The sequence below is a fragment of the Pteropus medius genome, unplaced genomic scaffold, assembly GCF_902729225.1.
Source record: "Pteropus medius unplaced genomic scaffold, Ma_sr-lr_union100, whole genome shotgun sequence".
Lineage (NCBI taxonomy): Eukaryota > Metazoa > Chordata > Mammalia > Chiroptera > Pteropodidae > Pteropus > Pteropus medius.
In genome coordinates, this window is record NW_024351543.1 from 257867 (window position 1) to 273508 (window position 15642).

At 38.2% G+C, this 15642-nt stretch overlaps 1 protein-coding gene across 4 annotated transcripts in view; it reads right to left on the bottom strand.

Moving 5' to 3' along the window:
- CFAP44 (cilia and flagella associated protein 44) overlaps window positions 1–15398 on the bottom strand; it is a 112168-nt gene extending 96770 nt beyond the window's left edge. For 3 of the 4 annotated variants that reach the window (XM_039842998.1, XM_039842997.1, XM_039842995.1), the window contains exons 1-5: window positions 15292–15398; window positions 7982–8121; window positions 4636–4791; window positions 3953–4112; window positions 2391–2553 (exon numbers count right to left, since the gene is read on the bottom strand). In XM_039842998.1, coding sequence (XP_039698932.1) covers window positions 2391–2553; window positions 3953–4112; window positions 4636–4791; window positions 7982–8081 — 579 coding nt within the window. In that variant the 5' untranslated portion in view covers window positions 8082–8121; window positions 15292–15398. Of the gene's footprint in view, window positions 1–2390; window positions 2554–3952; window positions 4113–4635; window positions 4792–7981; window positions 8139–15291 lie in introns of all 4 variants that reach the window. The other variant, XM_039842996.1, reaches the window with a different exon arrangement.
- Window positions 15399–15642: the final 244 nt, after the last annotated feature.

Genomic DNA, 15642 nt, shown 5'->3' on the forward strand with positions numbered 1-15642 from the left:
AGACTATATCTTTCTAGATCTCCATTTACAAAGGAATATTGTGTAGGATATGTGGTCACAGAAATGTGAATGGGGATTCAGGCAAATCTTTTACCCTTCTAGGTTTTATCTGTAGTAAGTGAAAAAGTTTCTGCCCTCTCAGATAGGAAGCTGCTGTGGGGTTGTATTTTGGTGTTTTGCTTTATTTTTGGTGGAGACCTGGAATTTGTAAGTCATTTACTCTATATTCAGTATATAGATTCACCCTATCTTTTCTGGAAGATAGTTATATGCCCCCAAAAGACATTTCTCACAGGTTTTTCATAACCATGCAGAAGTCTTTCTCATCCACAAATGGGTAACTGTTTCAGAAAAAAATGAAGTGACGTGGGCAATGGAGGAAAGGCCCCTGTCACTATCCAGGTACCGAAAAGGTCCAGCGCACAAGGAGAAAAGCCTTGGGGACATACAACTGCTCAGAGTCCAGGTGGATGAGGATGAGAACTAGCACTCTCAACCACACTATTCCTCTAACCACTGACCTCAGACGAAATTCTTGTATAACTAAACAGAAAAATAGAAATTTCGAAACTATTATTGGCCATGAAGTGATAGAAAAATAAGTGATAGCTAGATGTTGCTCAGTTCTCTAAAGATGGTGTCGACCTCAGGGCTCACGACACCTCAAGATGGCCTCTGACTGACTTCCCTCCACAGAGCACAAGACCGTCACACTGGGGCCGTGAATATTTATTTGCACAAAGCTAGTACCACAGTATTATGTATTTGTATACAACTAGTTTTGGGTTTTTTTTTTTTTAATGCTGTTTTGGTCTCTTTAGATGGATTTTAAACTCTCTGAATTCACAGAGTTCATGAACCCTTCTTCATTTAAATCCCTACATGTTCTGACTAGTGTTGGACACTGAGTTTTATATAATAAATTCTTGCTGAATTCATTAAGTGGTCTTAAAACAAACTCTTTGAGGACAGAAACTTATCTTGTACACATGCTATATATAGACTAATAATCAAGTAAGGAACAAACATGAGAATATCTTTTACTCTTCCTATTTCCATAGCCAATAAGATCTATTTGTGAGCTTCAGGTTTTCCTCACCTTCATTCCTATTGCCCTGTTCTTGCTTCACTCCTCAGATCAAGAATCCTCAAAACCTCCTCATTCACTTTCACTTTTAATCTAAGTGTCCTATCAGGTTCCAGGTTATCTAATCAAAAGTATGTCTTACTACTCCCTGATAACTTGGCCCAGTCTCTCTGCTGGAGACACATCAGCCTTTCTGCTGGAAGCCCTCTGCCTCAGCAGGGTGTTCTGAAGTGGGCCCTGTACCTTCTAGTTCTGTCTGGTCTGCTCACCCTTGACAGATCATGTCTCTTCTAGAAACCCTCTTTAGCGTCTCATATAGAACTGCTGCTTGTGGGAGCCCACATCCTCCTTCCCCACATCACCCCACAAATCATAATCTGAACAGATGCCCCTCTCAAGACACCACAGACACCTAGAAGTAACCCCTCAGGCTGTTTGTTACTGGTGACAGTAGATCTAGGGGACACCTACTTTTAAAGAGCACAGAGTAGAAAAACAGCCAAAGGAAAAAGCTCAATCACAGGCCAACTGTTATGGAGAGGTCAGGTAAAATATAGTTAAAAAGGTATTCTTCAGATCTGGCCACCAGAGGTCTATTGGTTACCTCAGTAAAGACAATTTTAGTGAAGTAATGGAAACAAGACAGCAGAAGCTTGGCTTTGAATAAAAGATCAAAATTCAGTGGATAAAGAGAATGCATGGTAGGAGAGGGGGCTTTTAAAATGAGAACAAATTGATTCACAATGCTTTTATGCTGAGGATGGAAAGCCTAAGGAAGTAGAGGCTGAAGATATAAGAAAGAGGATGACCGATGGAGACAGACAGCTGAGCAGGAAGAAAAGACAGGCTCCAAATTACACACAGCCCTTTTGTCATACGTTCGAAACTACTGAATGTACATCTATACTTCATCTCCAAATGTTCAATTATATACTTACATTTTATTTGGCATTTATCTCTAATTATTATTTGAATTATCACTTGTGTTATTCATATCACTATTTTTGCAAAATAGCAAACAGCATTCAATGTAAAAAGCCTGCATGTCTAACTTCCATAAGTCCCAGTGTCTTTATCTGCAAAATGGGATGATAATATTACGAATATAATATTGTAATATTGCACAGAGATAATGTCAGTGAATATTGTGTTTGTAACCACTGAACTGAGAGTGCCTTAGAATAAAGATTGCCATGCATCTCATGTGATCCCACAACACCGTGCATGGGATTGATACCTACCTGGCTGGTCCACAGAACAATCAAAAATAGATAGATTTTATTCTAAGTGACTAAAGACATACCCCAATAACACCAATTCCTCTACCACTGCTACTTCGCAGGTAGAACTGTTCCTTAGTTTTCAAATTCAGAAGGATCAGCTGGTTCCCAGCTATGTACGCCACTGTATTGCTGTCCAGAAGTTGTAGGTTGGCCCGCCTTCTACAGTCATAACCAAAAGAATGTCTGCGAAAAAAATTGCTAAGGAAACAAAGTGGAACAACATAACCATCCTAGAGACAGAAAAAGTAACATGAAATAAACATATTTTTAAAATCCATACTCGGGTAAAGATTCAAGGTTGAAGCAATTAAATTTTACTCTGAAACTCAGAATTTTTTATGTATTAGCAGTGCAATTTTATTCTTAAATTAGGTGTAAAACCCTCATACTATGATTTAGTTAGCATTTTAAATTTCTTAAGAGAAAAATCACATGGGGAAGCTTTGTCAAAGTACGTAAGCCCAAGCCCCTCTGCACATGAAAATAGGTCCGGCAAGGTATCAGGGCATGTGTATTTCAGGAAAAGCTTCTGGTAACTCTGACATACCACTCTATTTGAAAAAAATAGACTAGAAGAAAACTAAAAGCATAACTTTTGTCAATAACTTGTTCAAAGGAAAAAAAAAAAATGCCCCCAAGAAAGAGAATTCCAAGTCACAAGAATCAGGGTGAATTGGTTTTAGTTACACCAAGGATTGAAATAAAGTTAGAAGCTATAAAACAACATGTTCTATTTCTATCTAAAAAAGCAAAATTGAGTCAGGAAGTACACCTTCCTACCTCTGTATGCACACCTTTCATAAGAGGCCAGTCAGTGGTGAGGGCTAGGCAATGTGGTCGTAACCACTGCCCATCTGAAATCAGGCATACTAAATTGCTAGCCAAGGGCCTTAATGAAAATTGTCTCCTAACTATCTATGCCTTAGAAACCTAACACTATAAAGCAATGGTGAACACTAAACCCCCTTGTCAATCATCCCACCCTTACATTTCTTCACAGACTCTTATGCTCCAGACCAATTATAGCCTGTTTTTGTGCCCCACTTCCTTGGGGATGTCTTCTTGAATAACTCATCTGATAAATAATGTGAATGTACTAATGCTTGAAAATGGCTACATAGTATTTCGAGAAGGGAAATTAATGATTTTAACTTGATAGGCATGAAAAAAGGGATGCCAGGCTGGTAGAGGAAGTAAATGGAGATAAAACATAATTTCTCTTTATGTTTACTTGATATCAAACAAAAGTTTAGTTTAAATTAAGATCATGCATTTCTATCTCACCTTCTCTAAGGGCCAAGTTTCTTAGTATTACCTGAGGCAGGGTTTGCAAACCTTTTCTACAAGGGGCCCGGTAGTAAATACTGTTGGTTTTGTGGAACAGATGAGCTCTATTGTAACTAATTCTGCCCTTGTTGTGTGATGGCAGCCATGTAAATAAATAAGCGTGGCTGTGTTCCAATAAAACTTTATTTAGGAAAACAGGCAAGAGGCCAGATTCGGTCCACAGACTATAGTTTGCCAACCCCTGACCTAAGAAGCTGTAATCCCAAAATTATACATCTGTAACTGGAGTGGATACACCAGTGTGAGAAGATCCAGCGGTATGTTCGAATCTGGAGTCACAAAGGGCATCGAAACCAACTCCTTATAATCATAGAAGAAGCTCTGTGATATTTTCTTCTTAACTTCCTTTTCTGCCTCTTCTTCAGCTGAATGAGGGGTTTCCATATACTGAGATTCTAAAAAGTTAAAATATTTTAACTAAGAAGAGTGTCTAATGAATCTTAAAGTTGTATTTCACAGAGACAAAAGGAATGTACCCAGCCCGAAATACCCTAGCAGTATGTACCACACTACTGGCCCCGAACATAGGCTGCCACCCGCCAGTAAGCACAGGAGGAAGAGCCAACATACTTGTGTTCATCGGCGTGAATGCTGAGCTTGGGTCATGGTTTCAGCAGTATCAAAGGGCAACTCCTACTCAGTTCCAAGGGAGAGTTATTTTCACTAATCTGGGGCAGAGCACTTCCGAGACCATCCCACTCTCCAGAAAACAGAACACGAGAGTTCTGTTTGTGAGCCTCAGAAATGGAGAATACAACTCCAGAGCTCCTAAACTGCTGTACAGAATATATTCTATGCTTTCCCTTTTACCACCTCCACACATTCTGCAGATTTGTCTTTCTATGGAACAACCGTTCAATTTGGGCAATTTATTTTTAAAACAGTGACAATTGCTGGTAGAAAACTAATAATACTTACTTCCAGTGCTTTCCACATAATCATCTTGAATTGAACTTGAACTTCTTTCCAAATGTTCCACATATGAGTCATCCTCCTCTACATACGATTCTTCCTCTTCGGAAAATGTTTCATTTGTGGTATCTTCTAAGATTCTGTCATCTTCTTTTATAGAGGCTATTAAAATTATTTGTTTTAATAATTTCTAAATTTTGAATTAAGCATTTTCTTATTTCCAAAGTAGCTACTACTTTCAATTTATTTGTGCTCTAAATTTAATTTCAATACTCAAAATGTCCTAGAAAACTCATTTTATTTGGTCACTCATAACTTTACAAAAAAAAAAGTTTTTCCTATGTGATTAATCTCCATTTTCACTTTATTTCCACTCTATTTCCTATCACTGTATACTTTACAAGAAAGTAAAAGATAAAGAAAAAAAGATCGATTAGTATGCTGCTATCATTTCTTCCATTTCTTACCAACATTTATTAATATATAGTTGCTTCAGGGATTATAATATATATATATCCTTAACTTTTCACAGTTTACTTAGTTAATATTATAATAATACATGTCTTTTATCATTCAATAGAACAATTAGTCAATAACTCAGTAAAGACACAGATGTTCTGAACAACACTATAAAACATGACAACCTGATATTTATAAAACACTACACCTACCAATATAAGGTACACATTCACATACACATGGGCCATTCACCAAGGTAGATCACTTGCTGGAACATATGATAAGTTTCAATAAATTGAAAAGGACTGAAATAATACAGAATATGTGTATTCTTTGATCACAACAGAAGTATATTAAAAATAAATTATAATAAAATATCTAGAAAACCTACAAATATTCAGAAATTAAATGACACACCTAAAATAATATATGGGTCAAAGAAAAATCAACCAAGAAATTAGAAAATACTTCAAACTAAATAATAATTAAAATAAAACATATCAAAATGTGTGGGATACAGCTAAGGCAAAACTTAAGAGAAATTTATAGCTTTTACTATACATATAAGAAAAGAAGAAAAGTCCAAAATTAATGACTTAAAGTTCTACCTTAAGAAACTAGAAAAAGAAAAGCAAAATAATAATAGAAATAATTTTTAAAAGAGGGCACAAATCAGTGAAATAAAAAGTGAACAAACAATAGAGAAAATTAGCAAAGCTAAAATCTTATTCTATGAAAAGAACAACAAGATGGATAAACTCCTAGCTAGACCAATCAAGAAATAAAAGAGGGACAATACAAATCTTCAATATCAGGAATAAAAACAAATCCTACAGAGTTATACCAACAAATTTTTAGAATAAATGTACAAATTCTATGAAAGAGACAAACTTACCAAACTTACCATAAAAGAAATAGACAGCCCTCTATTTATTAAAAAAATTGAATTCATAGTTAAATTTTTTTCCAATAAGAAATTGATAGGCTCAGATACTTCACCGGTGAATCCTACCAAATATTTAAAGAAGAAATAATACCAATTCTACACAAAATCTTTCTGAAAATAGGAGAAACTAAAATACTTCCCAATTAATGATATGAGGTCAGCAATAATTTAGTCCTTTGATAAGAATTAGCAGAAATGCTAGATGATTTAACTAGTACTTTTGTCCAGAATTTCTTAATAGGATTCAGTTATAACAGAAACTATTTGTTGAGTAAGGCAAGAGTCCACTTTAATCTCACAGCTTAGGTGGAAAACCAGGAGGTAGATTCACTCTCCATGAATCCTAAAGGCTAGGAAGAAGTTGCTCAGGTATTTTACCAAAACTGAGAACAAGGCAAGGTATCCAGAAAAAGAGAAAAAAAGAAAAAGCAGCTACCAGGTATGTGGCTGAACCAGGACAGAGACCTCTTTTCACAGCACCAAGGTAGAGGATTTCAGAGTGCCAGCAAATTACTTCACATTTTTCATTTGTGATCCTAAAACTCATGATGTGTGAACTAATTTATGAGCTGAGCACAGGGCTAGGCTGCACTTGATAAGGCCTGCCCCCAAGAGAGCTGACACAAGAAAGAAAGATGTTGAGGCAAGGCTAGACAAAGGATCATTATCATTCTACCCACCCATCCAGGAAAATGCTACAAAGGACCGTAAACCGAAAAGCAGACAATTTGATGTAGAAAGTGGAGAAAAATGGAAATGGAAAAACAAAGAAAAGCGCACTAAAGTTTTTGAGGAGAATGATATAATCATATATTTTGGAAAGATAACTCTAGGGGTGGCATGGAGGGAGACTTGATCGGGAAGACCTGAGTGGAAATCCTTGTTGTAAGAGTCCAAGCAAGAGGAGATAAACATCTAAAATAAAACTTGGTATGGAGTAATCATGAATTTACGAGACATGTCTTAGATTAAAAGAATTTAATATAAATTTTGTGAATGAATTGATTTACCCAGGATCTTATCTTCTCTAGATGAATAGTCAGACTTAAATTTCTGAACTACATTCAGGATTAGAACTAAAAAAGTCAAGATTTGGGTGGCCCCATAGTGTAGTGGTTAGCACGTCTGCTTTACACGCAGAAGGTCCTGGGTTCACGCCCCAGGTGGAGCCACGGACCATACCCTGGGTGTACCAGCCCCATGCCCCCCAAGTGCACCGGGGGTGCCAGGCCTTGGGGGTCCCAGGTCCTGGGGCGCCAAGCTCCAGGGACACACCTTGAGCACATGGGAGGAGACACTCCGCCTTCAGAGATCCAGTTCTTAAGGGGAGACAGCAACATCCGTAGGTCAGGGGTGTAAGTAGGGGGAAAGGGAATTAAAAAGGAGGGAAAAAATGTCACGATTCTACTAAGATACCTAACGCCATGATTCCCAATCGGTAAGAGTGAGCCACTTTTTTAAAATCCTAGGACAAAATTCTTCTCTTTCTCTTCTATTTGCAGCCTATATTATTCTTCCACATGTTATCCAATTTAATCCTCAAAAAGCTCACAATTAATATTTTAATGAGTGAGAAAATGGAGCCTCTATATTCTATCCAAGATCACACATCTCTAAGTGGTAGACCCAGGACTCAAAACCAAAGTCCAGCTCTCTTCCCACTGCACTGTATAAGAAAAGTCCATTAAAGACTTTGTAGACCTCACAAGAGAGAATAAGACCAGATACACAGGTAGGTAATTATCAACACAGAATTGTCTGTGTGGCAGAGGTTGGAGATAAAATGATTAAAGCACAGACTCTGTTCTTCAAAAACTTAAAGTTGTGTAAGGGAGTTATAGAAGTAAACCACTTCTGCCATATAAACTTAGATATGTGCTCTTTAAAACTAATTTCACCTAAATTTAATAATAAAAAACCTAAGCACACAGTATAATCTTTACTTACATCTTGGTGCAGACTGCGAGGACTTCAGAGATTGCCTTCTACTACTCCTTGATCTGTCTGATTCCCTTCTATCGGTATCCTGATCATCTGGTTCCTTCATTTTGTCTCAGAGCAAAATTGAGACAGAGAAAGGGATAAAGCTGTAAAACAGAAATCACTAACAGATTTTTATCCCCTAACAGAGTCCACAAGCACCAAACATCATGTGTATAAGTAATCATATGCTTGCACAGTATCTGAGATGACTTCACCAGCAGGAGGGTCCACCATCAGAGACCTCGGCAGAACAGCAAAATCTAGTCAGATACTCCCTTTCTCCAGGCAAACTTGTCGTTGTGGTGCCCTCTGGTTTTTCAGAGGTCTGCAGTGAAATACCATCCAAGTCATCTTTTCCCTAAATGCTCCACCATTAAAATAAACCCCCCTCCCCACCATCCTTCCTTTGGCTAATCCTCTCCTCTTCCTCTTCTCATCATCAAATTACCCCAGTGTTACTAGCCAATTTCAATTTAAAAATACTTATTGAGGGCACCTACCATGATTCAAGTCCTACATTAGGCACTGAATTACAGTATTGGATTAGAGAGCTGTGACCCCTAACTTTGTGGAGCTTGTTGTTTAGAAAGACGGATATTAAATAAGCAATTAAATATAATGAGTGCTACAAAAAGGAAAGAAAACGGTGCCGTGGGCCTGTATATCAAGAAGATAAACTATGCCTGGGTTTCAAGGAGAGCTGTTTGAGACACAGGTGATGAGTAGAAGTTGGTAGGGCATAGAATGGGAGGAGTATGTTAGGCAAAGGGAACTTCAGAGAGAGGGTTGTGTCTATGAAAACAGTCTATTGACTTTGAAGAGGAGGGAGGTAGCAGATCATAAAATTGTCTCTCTTTGCTAAGGAATTTAGAACTTATTCCTATGGTAATTGAAAGCCACTGGAGGGTTTTAAGGAGTGGAGTGACATCATAGGTGTCCTCCGTCCTCTCTATTGCAGCTGTTCCTGGATTTAAAAACACCTACTTGAAAAACTAAGAATTGATATACCATATGATCCAGCAAATCCCTCTACTGGGTATTTACCCCAAAGACTTGAAAATCACAATTATTTACTAATGGAATATGTATTAATGGAATATGTATACCTATTGGGCATTGTACAACTTTTTAAAGCTTGGAATCATATTGGACACCATCACTCTTATACCCTATTCCACAATAATTTTTATGCAGTATTGCTTTTTGGCGTAGCAACTACCAAAAAGTCAGCTTTGTGAAGATATGACGTCATCAAAAGGAATGTACCTCAATCTAATGTTGAATCTGTGAACTGCCTCAAGCTAGTAGTTCACTGGTGCCTGACAGATGTTAAGCATCAGTGTTTCCCTCAAAAATTTAAAATGTCCTGTGGTTACTGGGTATTTACCCCAAAGACTTGAAAACTCATATCCCAAAAGATATTTGCACACCAATGTCATAATAGCATTATTCATGGTAGCCAGGACATAGAAGCAACCGAAGTGTCCTACAATAGATGATTGGCTAAAGAAGCTGTGGTACATATATACAATGGAGTATTACTCAGCCATAAGAAGAGATGAAATACTGCCATTTATGACAACATGGATGGACCTCGAGATAATCATGCTAATGAAATAAGTCAGACAGAAAAAGTTGAAAATCACATGATATTACTTATATGTGGGATATAAACCTAAAAGCAACAAATGAACAGTACAAACAAACAGAGACTCATGGATGTGGACTATAGACTAGTGGTTACCAGAGGGTAGGGGGTGGGGGGAGAGGGGAGGTAGATGGGGTAAAGGGGGTCAAATATGTCATGACAGAAAGAAATCTAACTGTGGGAGGTGAACACACAGTGTAAACATACACATGCCTTACTGTTAAAGTGTATAGCTGAAACATTGGATTTTGTTTACTAATGTCACCACAAAAAAAAAAAAGTTAATTAATTTAAAAAAAAACATCTACTGTATCTTCCTTCTAAGTCCTTCACTTTTCTACATTAAACAGCCATGTTTCCTCAACATGCTTCTATGACATGGCTGGATAGAACAGTTCAACTTGGATCATATCTGTAGTTGGATTCAGGTGTGAATCCCAGTTTTGCCACATAAGTAACTAATTAAGCGTTACATCAATTCCTCAACTGTAAAATGGAAATAAAGGAAAAACTACTTATAGGGCTGCTATAAGAATTAATTGAACTAGTGCATTACTAATTTTCTGAAGAAAGACTAGTATGCCAAAAGCAGATATGACGCCACTGGTGGAGAGTGCCGTGTGACTGCTACCTCCCTTCATAGGGACACTAGGGTTCTCCCAGCTGTTCTCTTACAGCAGCATCATAATTATGCCCTCTCTTGACTTAGGGAACAACAGTACATTGTCCAAATGTTCTTCCTGTAAGCTATTATGAAGAAAACTATGTCCTAAGATGATCTGATGTTATTAAGTTTTATGTTTAGTACTTTGGAGCTATATTTTCTGGATTACCAAGATGACATTTTACCTTTTAAAAAGTGCGTGTGTCTGTGTGTGTGAGAGTGTTGCTTTTTTCTTTTTTTAGTTGTTGTTCTCTCCTTCCTCCCTTCCTTCTTTCTTTCCTTCCTTCCTTCCTCTCACCCGATGCCTGCTGGGTTTGGGGAAAGTAGCAAGATCTTTTAAAATCTAAATTCTATCACCTAATACATTTCCTATTTCTTCGAGTTTGGATACACAGTCTAACTTTCTATGTTTATACAAGTTGCTGAGTTAAAAAACAATTAAATAATTAATTATAATAACATTTTTTAAATAATGGGCATTTCAAGGCAATGTCAGTTATTGCAGCTTGGTTGCAGATCATCACGTACTGTGGGTAAACTTGTTCAGATAGCTACAAACATACTAAGTGCCATTTTCTTCCTTGCTTTCAAGGTTTTTCATAATTTAAATCAGTTCAATTTTCAAAACTTTGAGCGTATTTATATACAGATGGTATCACGCTAGACACTGAGAGGATACAAAAATGAGCAATGCAGAGCCCCTGACTTAAAAAGTTTACAATCTAAGAAGAAATTGACAGTTATCTATTAATATAGTCTTCTATTAAAATTCTCTTCTCAATCACTGATTCAAATCCATCTGTGGTTAAATAGAATTAGGATGGTCTGATAGTCAGGACTGAATTAATAACTATGGATAAAGATTTCCTTGATGAAAATCAACATTTATTGGCAGGAAACTAAACTACTCTCTAAGTTGCCATGGTGCAGGTCCCAAATAAGTAGAGGCAAGACAGTCACTCAGATTCATCAACCAAACTGAACTGATATTGTGAAGAATTAAATAAAAACCTTTTTGTCTTCAAGTTTCAATAACACTTTAATCTATAAACAGGCACCGTTTTAGTTTTCTATTGCTGTCACACAAATTTAGCACCTTAAAATAACGCCCATTTATTATCTCACAGTTTTGTAGATCAGAAGTCCAGGCACAGTTGTGACTCAGCTGGTTCTCTGCTTACAGCCTCACAAGATCAAAATCAAAGTGTTGGCAGAGCTACCTTCACTTCTGAAGACTCTGGGAAGACTCTATTTCCAGGCTCACTACTGAAGACTGGGAAGACTCTATTTCCAGGCTCGTTAGGTTGCTGGCAGAATTCAGTTCCATGTGGTCGTAGGACTGAAGTCCCTGTTTTCTTGCTGGCTGTAGGCCAGGAGTTGCTCTAAAGCTTCCAGAGGCCTCCTGTGTTCCCTGGTTTTTGGCCCTCAAAGCCAGCAATTATAGGTCAAGCACATCTCACTGATTTAAATCTCCTTTTCTTTTCTACTTCTTACCAATAAAAGCTTCATGAGATAATTTTTTGCCTTTTAGTCTTCTCTTTTCTAAATATATTTATTTTTAATATACTATAACTGAATGATAACTGGATATATAGTCTAATATAAAGCCTGTAAGACCTAATAAATTTACTCATAAATTGATCATAAGGTGGGTAAGAAACAATTATAGTAAGTGAATCACTCTATAAACAAAGGAATTGAACCACAACAAAAGGTAAATTGGTATCAAGACAAAAGCACCACACTTTATTCTGTGCTATCATAAGCAATATATTCCTCGCGTGTCTAATACTATTATGCGAAAGCTTTAATATCACAAATGCAGTTAATGTCAGGTCGTATACAGTGTGTACAGAAAATACTGGAACCCAAGGAATCTAAGCTAGTGAAAAATACTGAGATCCTTTCTTAGTTTTTCTGGATCATTAAGATGACTGATGAATTTGTAAAAGCAGTTCAGCAGATCAGGGCGCCTGGTCTCCTGGAGATTATCAGTATGATTGGTGAGATGGAAGGAGGTGGTTTTTGTTTGTTTTGTTTTTGTTTTTCAGAATGAAGGGACTGAGAAATTGTTTTGAAAACTGATGAGGCTCTGGAGCCCGAGGGACTGGGTTCACATTCCAGTTAGGCCTCCTTTTATATGTAAAATGGGGATGATAAGGTTATCTGGCAGTTATTGTAAGTATTAAATGAGATCTTTTACATCTATAGCTCTCAATTCTGGCTGCACCTTTAGAAAAATCAGTTGGAAAACTTTTTACAACATACCATTTTCAGGGTCTGCTCTCTGTGCAGTTCTTTTGTGCAGCCGAGGATAAGAACCAGGGTTGAGGATCATGGGTTTTTATAAAGCACCTCATAGGTACTCTAAACTAGTAGTTGTTTTTACTATAATTACTTCATATTCTCTTTTATACAGCTAGAGACCAATATATATGATCATGGAATCTTCAGAGTTAAAAGAGATCTCATCTAGTCCAACCTCCTACCCAATATAAGCCACATATCTATAACATCAAACCCAGCACCACTGGAAAAGCAGTTTGATGTGTTGATCAGGCTGAGAGTACTGGCTAGAGTCAGACTCGCTGGATTTAATGCCAGGCTCTCTTAATTGCTGAGAGGCATTAAGTATTTAACCTCTCTGTGCCTCAGTTTTCTCATCCGTAAAGCACAGTACCTACTTCATAAGGTTGTTCTCAGATCTCAGTGAGTTAATGCAGTCAATAAAGCTTAAAGAACAGTGCCAGGCACATAGGCACTCAGTATGTAAGATGGTTGAAAGGATGAATGTTTTACTTCCTGAATAAATGAACAAATGAAGGAACGTTTCAAGAGATGATCAGTTTCAATTTCAACATTTCAGGTAAGAGGGCGAGCAAATTCTGTTAATTCTCAGCTCTAGTTCTTACTAAGTTCATTTTATATTACACTAAAGTCTTCGTCCCTGCAACTTGAATCCATTTGGCCCCCGTTCTTCCGGGGACACATAGAACAAGTTTTTCTGTGTACTATTGCCATTCAAATAATTATGGCCAGTTCACTTTTCTCCCCAAATCCTTTCTTTTCCTAACTAAAGCATCCCAGTTTTTTCACTTATTCCTCACTAACATGGTTTCAACTCTTTTCAGCATCCTGATAGCTCTAGAAATTAAATCCTAATGCATCCTATGTGCCTCCCAATTTTGTATTTTCTTTGAAGGATCTGTACACTTTACAGAAGAGACAAACTATCACTTTTCCTGTTGGGGACGTTGAACTCCTTTAAGGCAACCTGATAGTACATTATCTTGGGAGGTGGGGTTGGGGCAGGCTCATCATATACTGACTCATCATATACTGACTCATCATAATTAGTTTGTGACCAACTAGAAAGATTGAGCCTTATTTGTGTGTTCTTAGTCATGTCCTAAACAACTGAACTAGCTAGGTTTAGGAGTCTATTTGCAGAACTATCTTAAACCTACTTACACTAGATTCAGGCTCATTAGTCCAGCTTTTGGCTAATTCTGTTAACTAACTCATTAAGTAGTTAACTTAGCAGACTGTCATGTTTTGAGTCAATCCTAGGAAGTGTAAAAAGAAAAATTATAGCGCAGTGATGCAGAAGGTTATCTGGAAGCCAGACAAAAAGCTCCCGAGGTGACATAACTCATATTCATTCACTAGAATTCAGGGTCAGTCCTCACTCTTACAAACTTAAACACTCCACCTCAGCAGTGGGCCAGAGCTGGTCACGTTAAGACTCACCGAGATTGTTGCATAAAAACACTCAGCTTTTACTTTACAATGTGAAATACAACTGTGGAAAGAATAATAATAGCTCATGTTCTCTGAATGTTATCCATGTGCAAAGCACAGTTCTAAAGATTCTATGCATACCGTTTCATAGATTTCTCAAAACAACTCTGCGAGTTAGGTACAATTTAAGATGAGGAAGAAGAGCAGTCACTCTTTGAATTCTTCCCTCTCACCTAGTGCATACAATGGGTTTGGAAGTCTTGTTGCCATGTGTACAGTTATTAACTAAGCCTTTTGCATTCATCCCCTTCCTTCTATTCCCACTGTCACCTCCCTAGTTATGGTCTTCATTGTCTCAGTTCTACCAAACCATAGCCTCATGTTTTGTCTTTCCCTTCTCTAACCCATTCTCTACACTGCCTCTTGTATTTCTAAAACACAGCTTTTAATGTGCTGCTCTTCTTTTTAAAAGCCTTTAATGGCTCCTCATAGCCATAGAATAAGAACTCAGGATTTCTTGGCATGGCACAAAGGTCCTTCATGTTAAAGTCTGTACCTCATCTCCTGTCACTTTCCCCCTCCCTAATTTCTCCTCAGCCCCTTCTTCTCAAAAGTTTTAGTCAGTAGCCACCCAGGACAACTCACAATTGACTGGATACACTGAATACTTGTACGCTACTATATCTACTTGTATGTAACAAGTATTTATAGTGCACCTACTATGTGTCACCCATGTGTTCACACTTTACCTGTTCTATCCTATTTAATTGTAATAAGCATTACCATCTTCCTTTTTAGAGATGAGGAAACTGAAGTGCAGAGGGCAACTTGCCAAATGAAACACAGCTAAGTGGGGCGGGGGCAGAGGGGAGGTGGCTTTCTTGACTCTGAAAGCCAGGCACTTTCCCATCAGACTCCCTGCTTCTGGCTTAATACGGTTAAACACCTACTCCTAATGCCTGTCCCCGCCGGATTATGAGCTCCTTGCAGGCAGGAACTATGTCCACTTTGTATCCATAGTGTCTAGCTCCTCGCCTGCAAATGGTCACTCCACATGTTTGTTGAATTGATCCAAAGGACTAAAATATATGTCTTAGCAAAGCCTAAGGGATATTGGTTCAGCCTAAGAGAAGTCCAAGCGGGGTTCACTGCTCCCTGACTCGCTAACAGATTGAAGGGGGAGGTTCTAGGAACTGCCCAGCTGCCGGGGTCCAAACTTACCTAAGGCACCGATCGCTGCCGGGCGTTTGTAGTCCCAGCATCTGTCCAAGATCTCAGTTTACTGCGGTTACCACGGCGACGCCGTCCCACTTCCCGGTGAGCGGAGACCGGCGGGCCACGAGGCGCATGCGCAGCCCAGAGGCCACGAGGCGCATGCGCAGCCCAGAGGCGGCGTGCCGGGAACCCGCGGCAGTGCCACTGGGGCCTTCAGTCTTACTTGCCTTTTGGTCCTGGCTATTTCGCTGCCCATGACTCAGGTTCACAGCCAAACAGAAAAGCCCAGCATTCTACCATTGTATTATTTCAGTTTAAATTTTATATCCAGTTTACATAATTATTATAATTATCCTA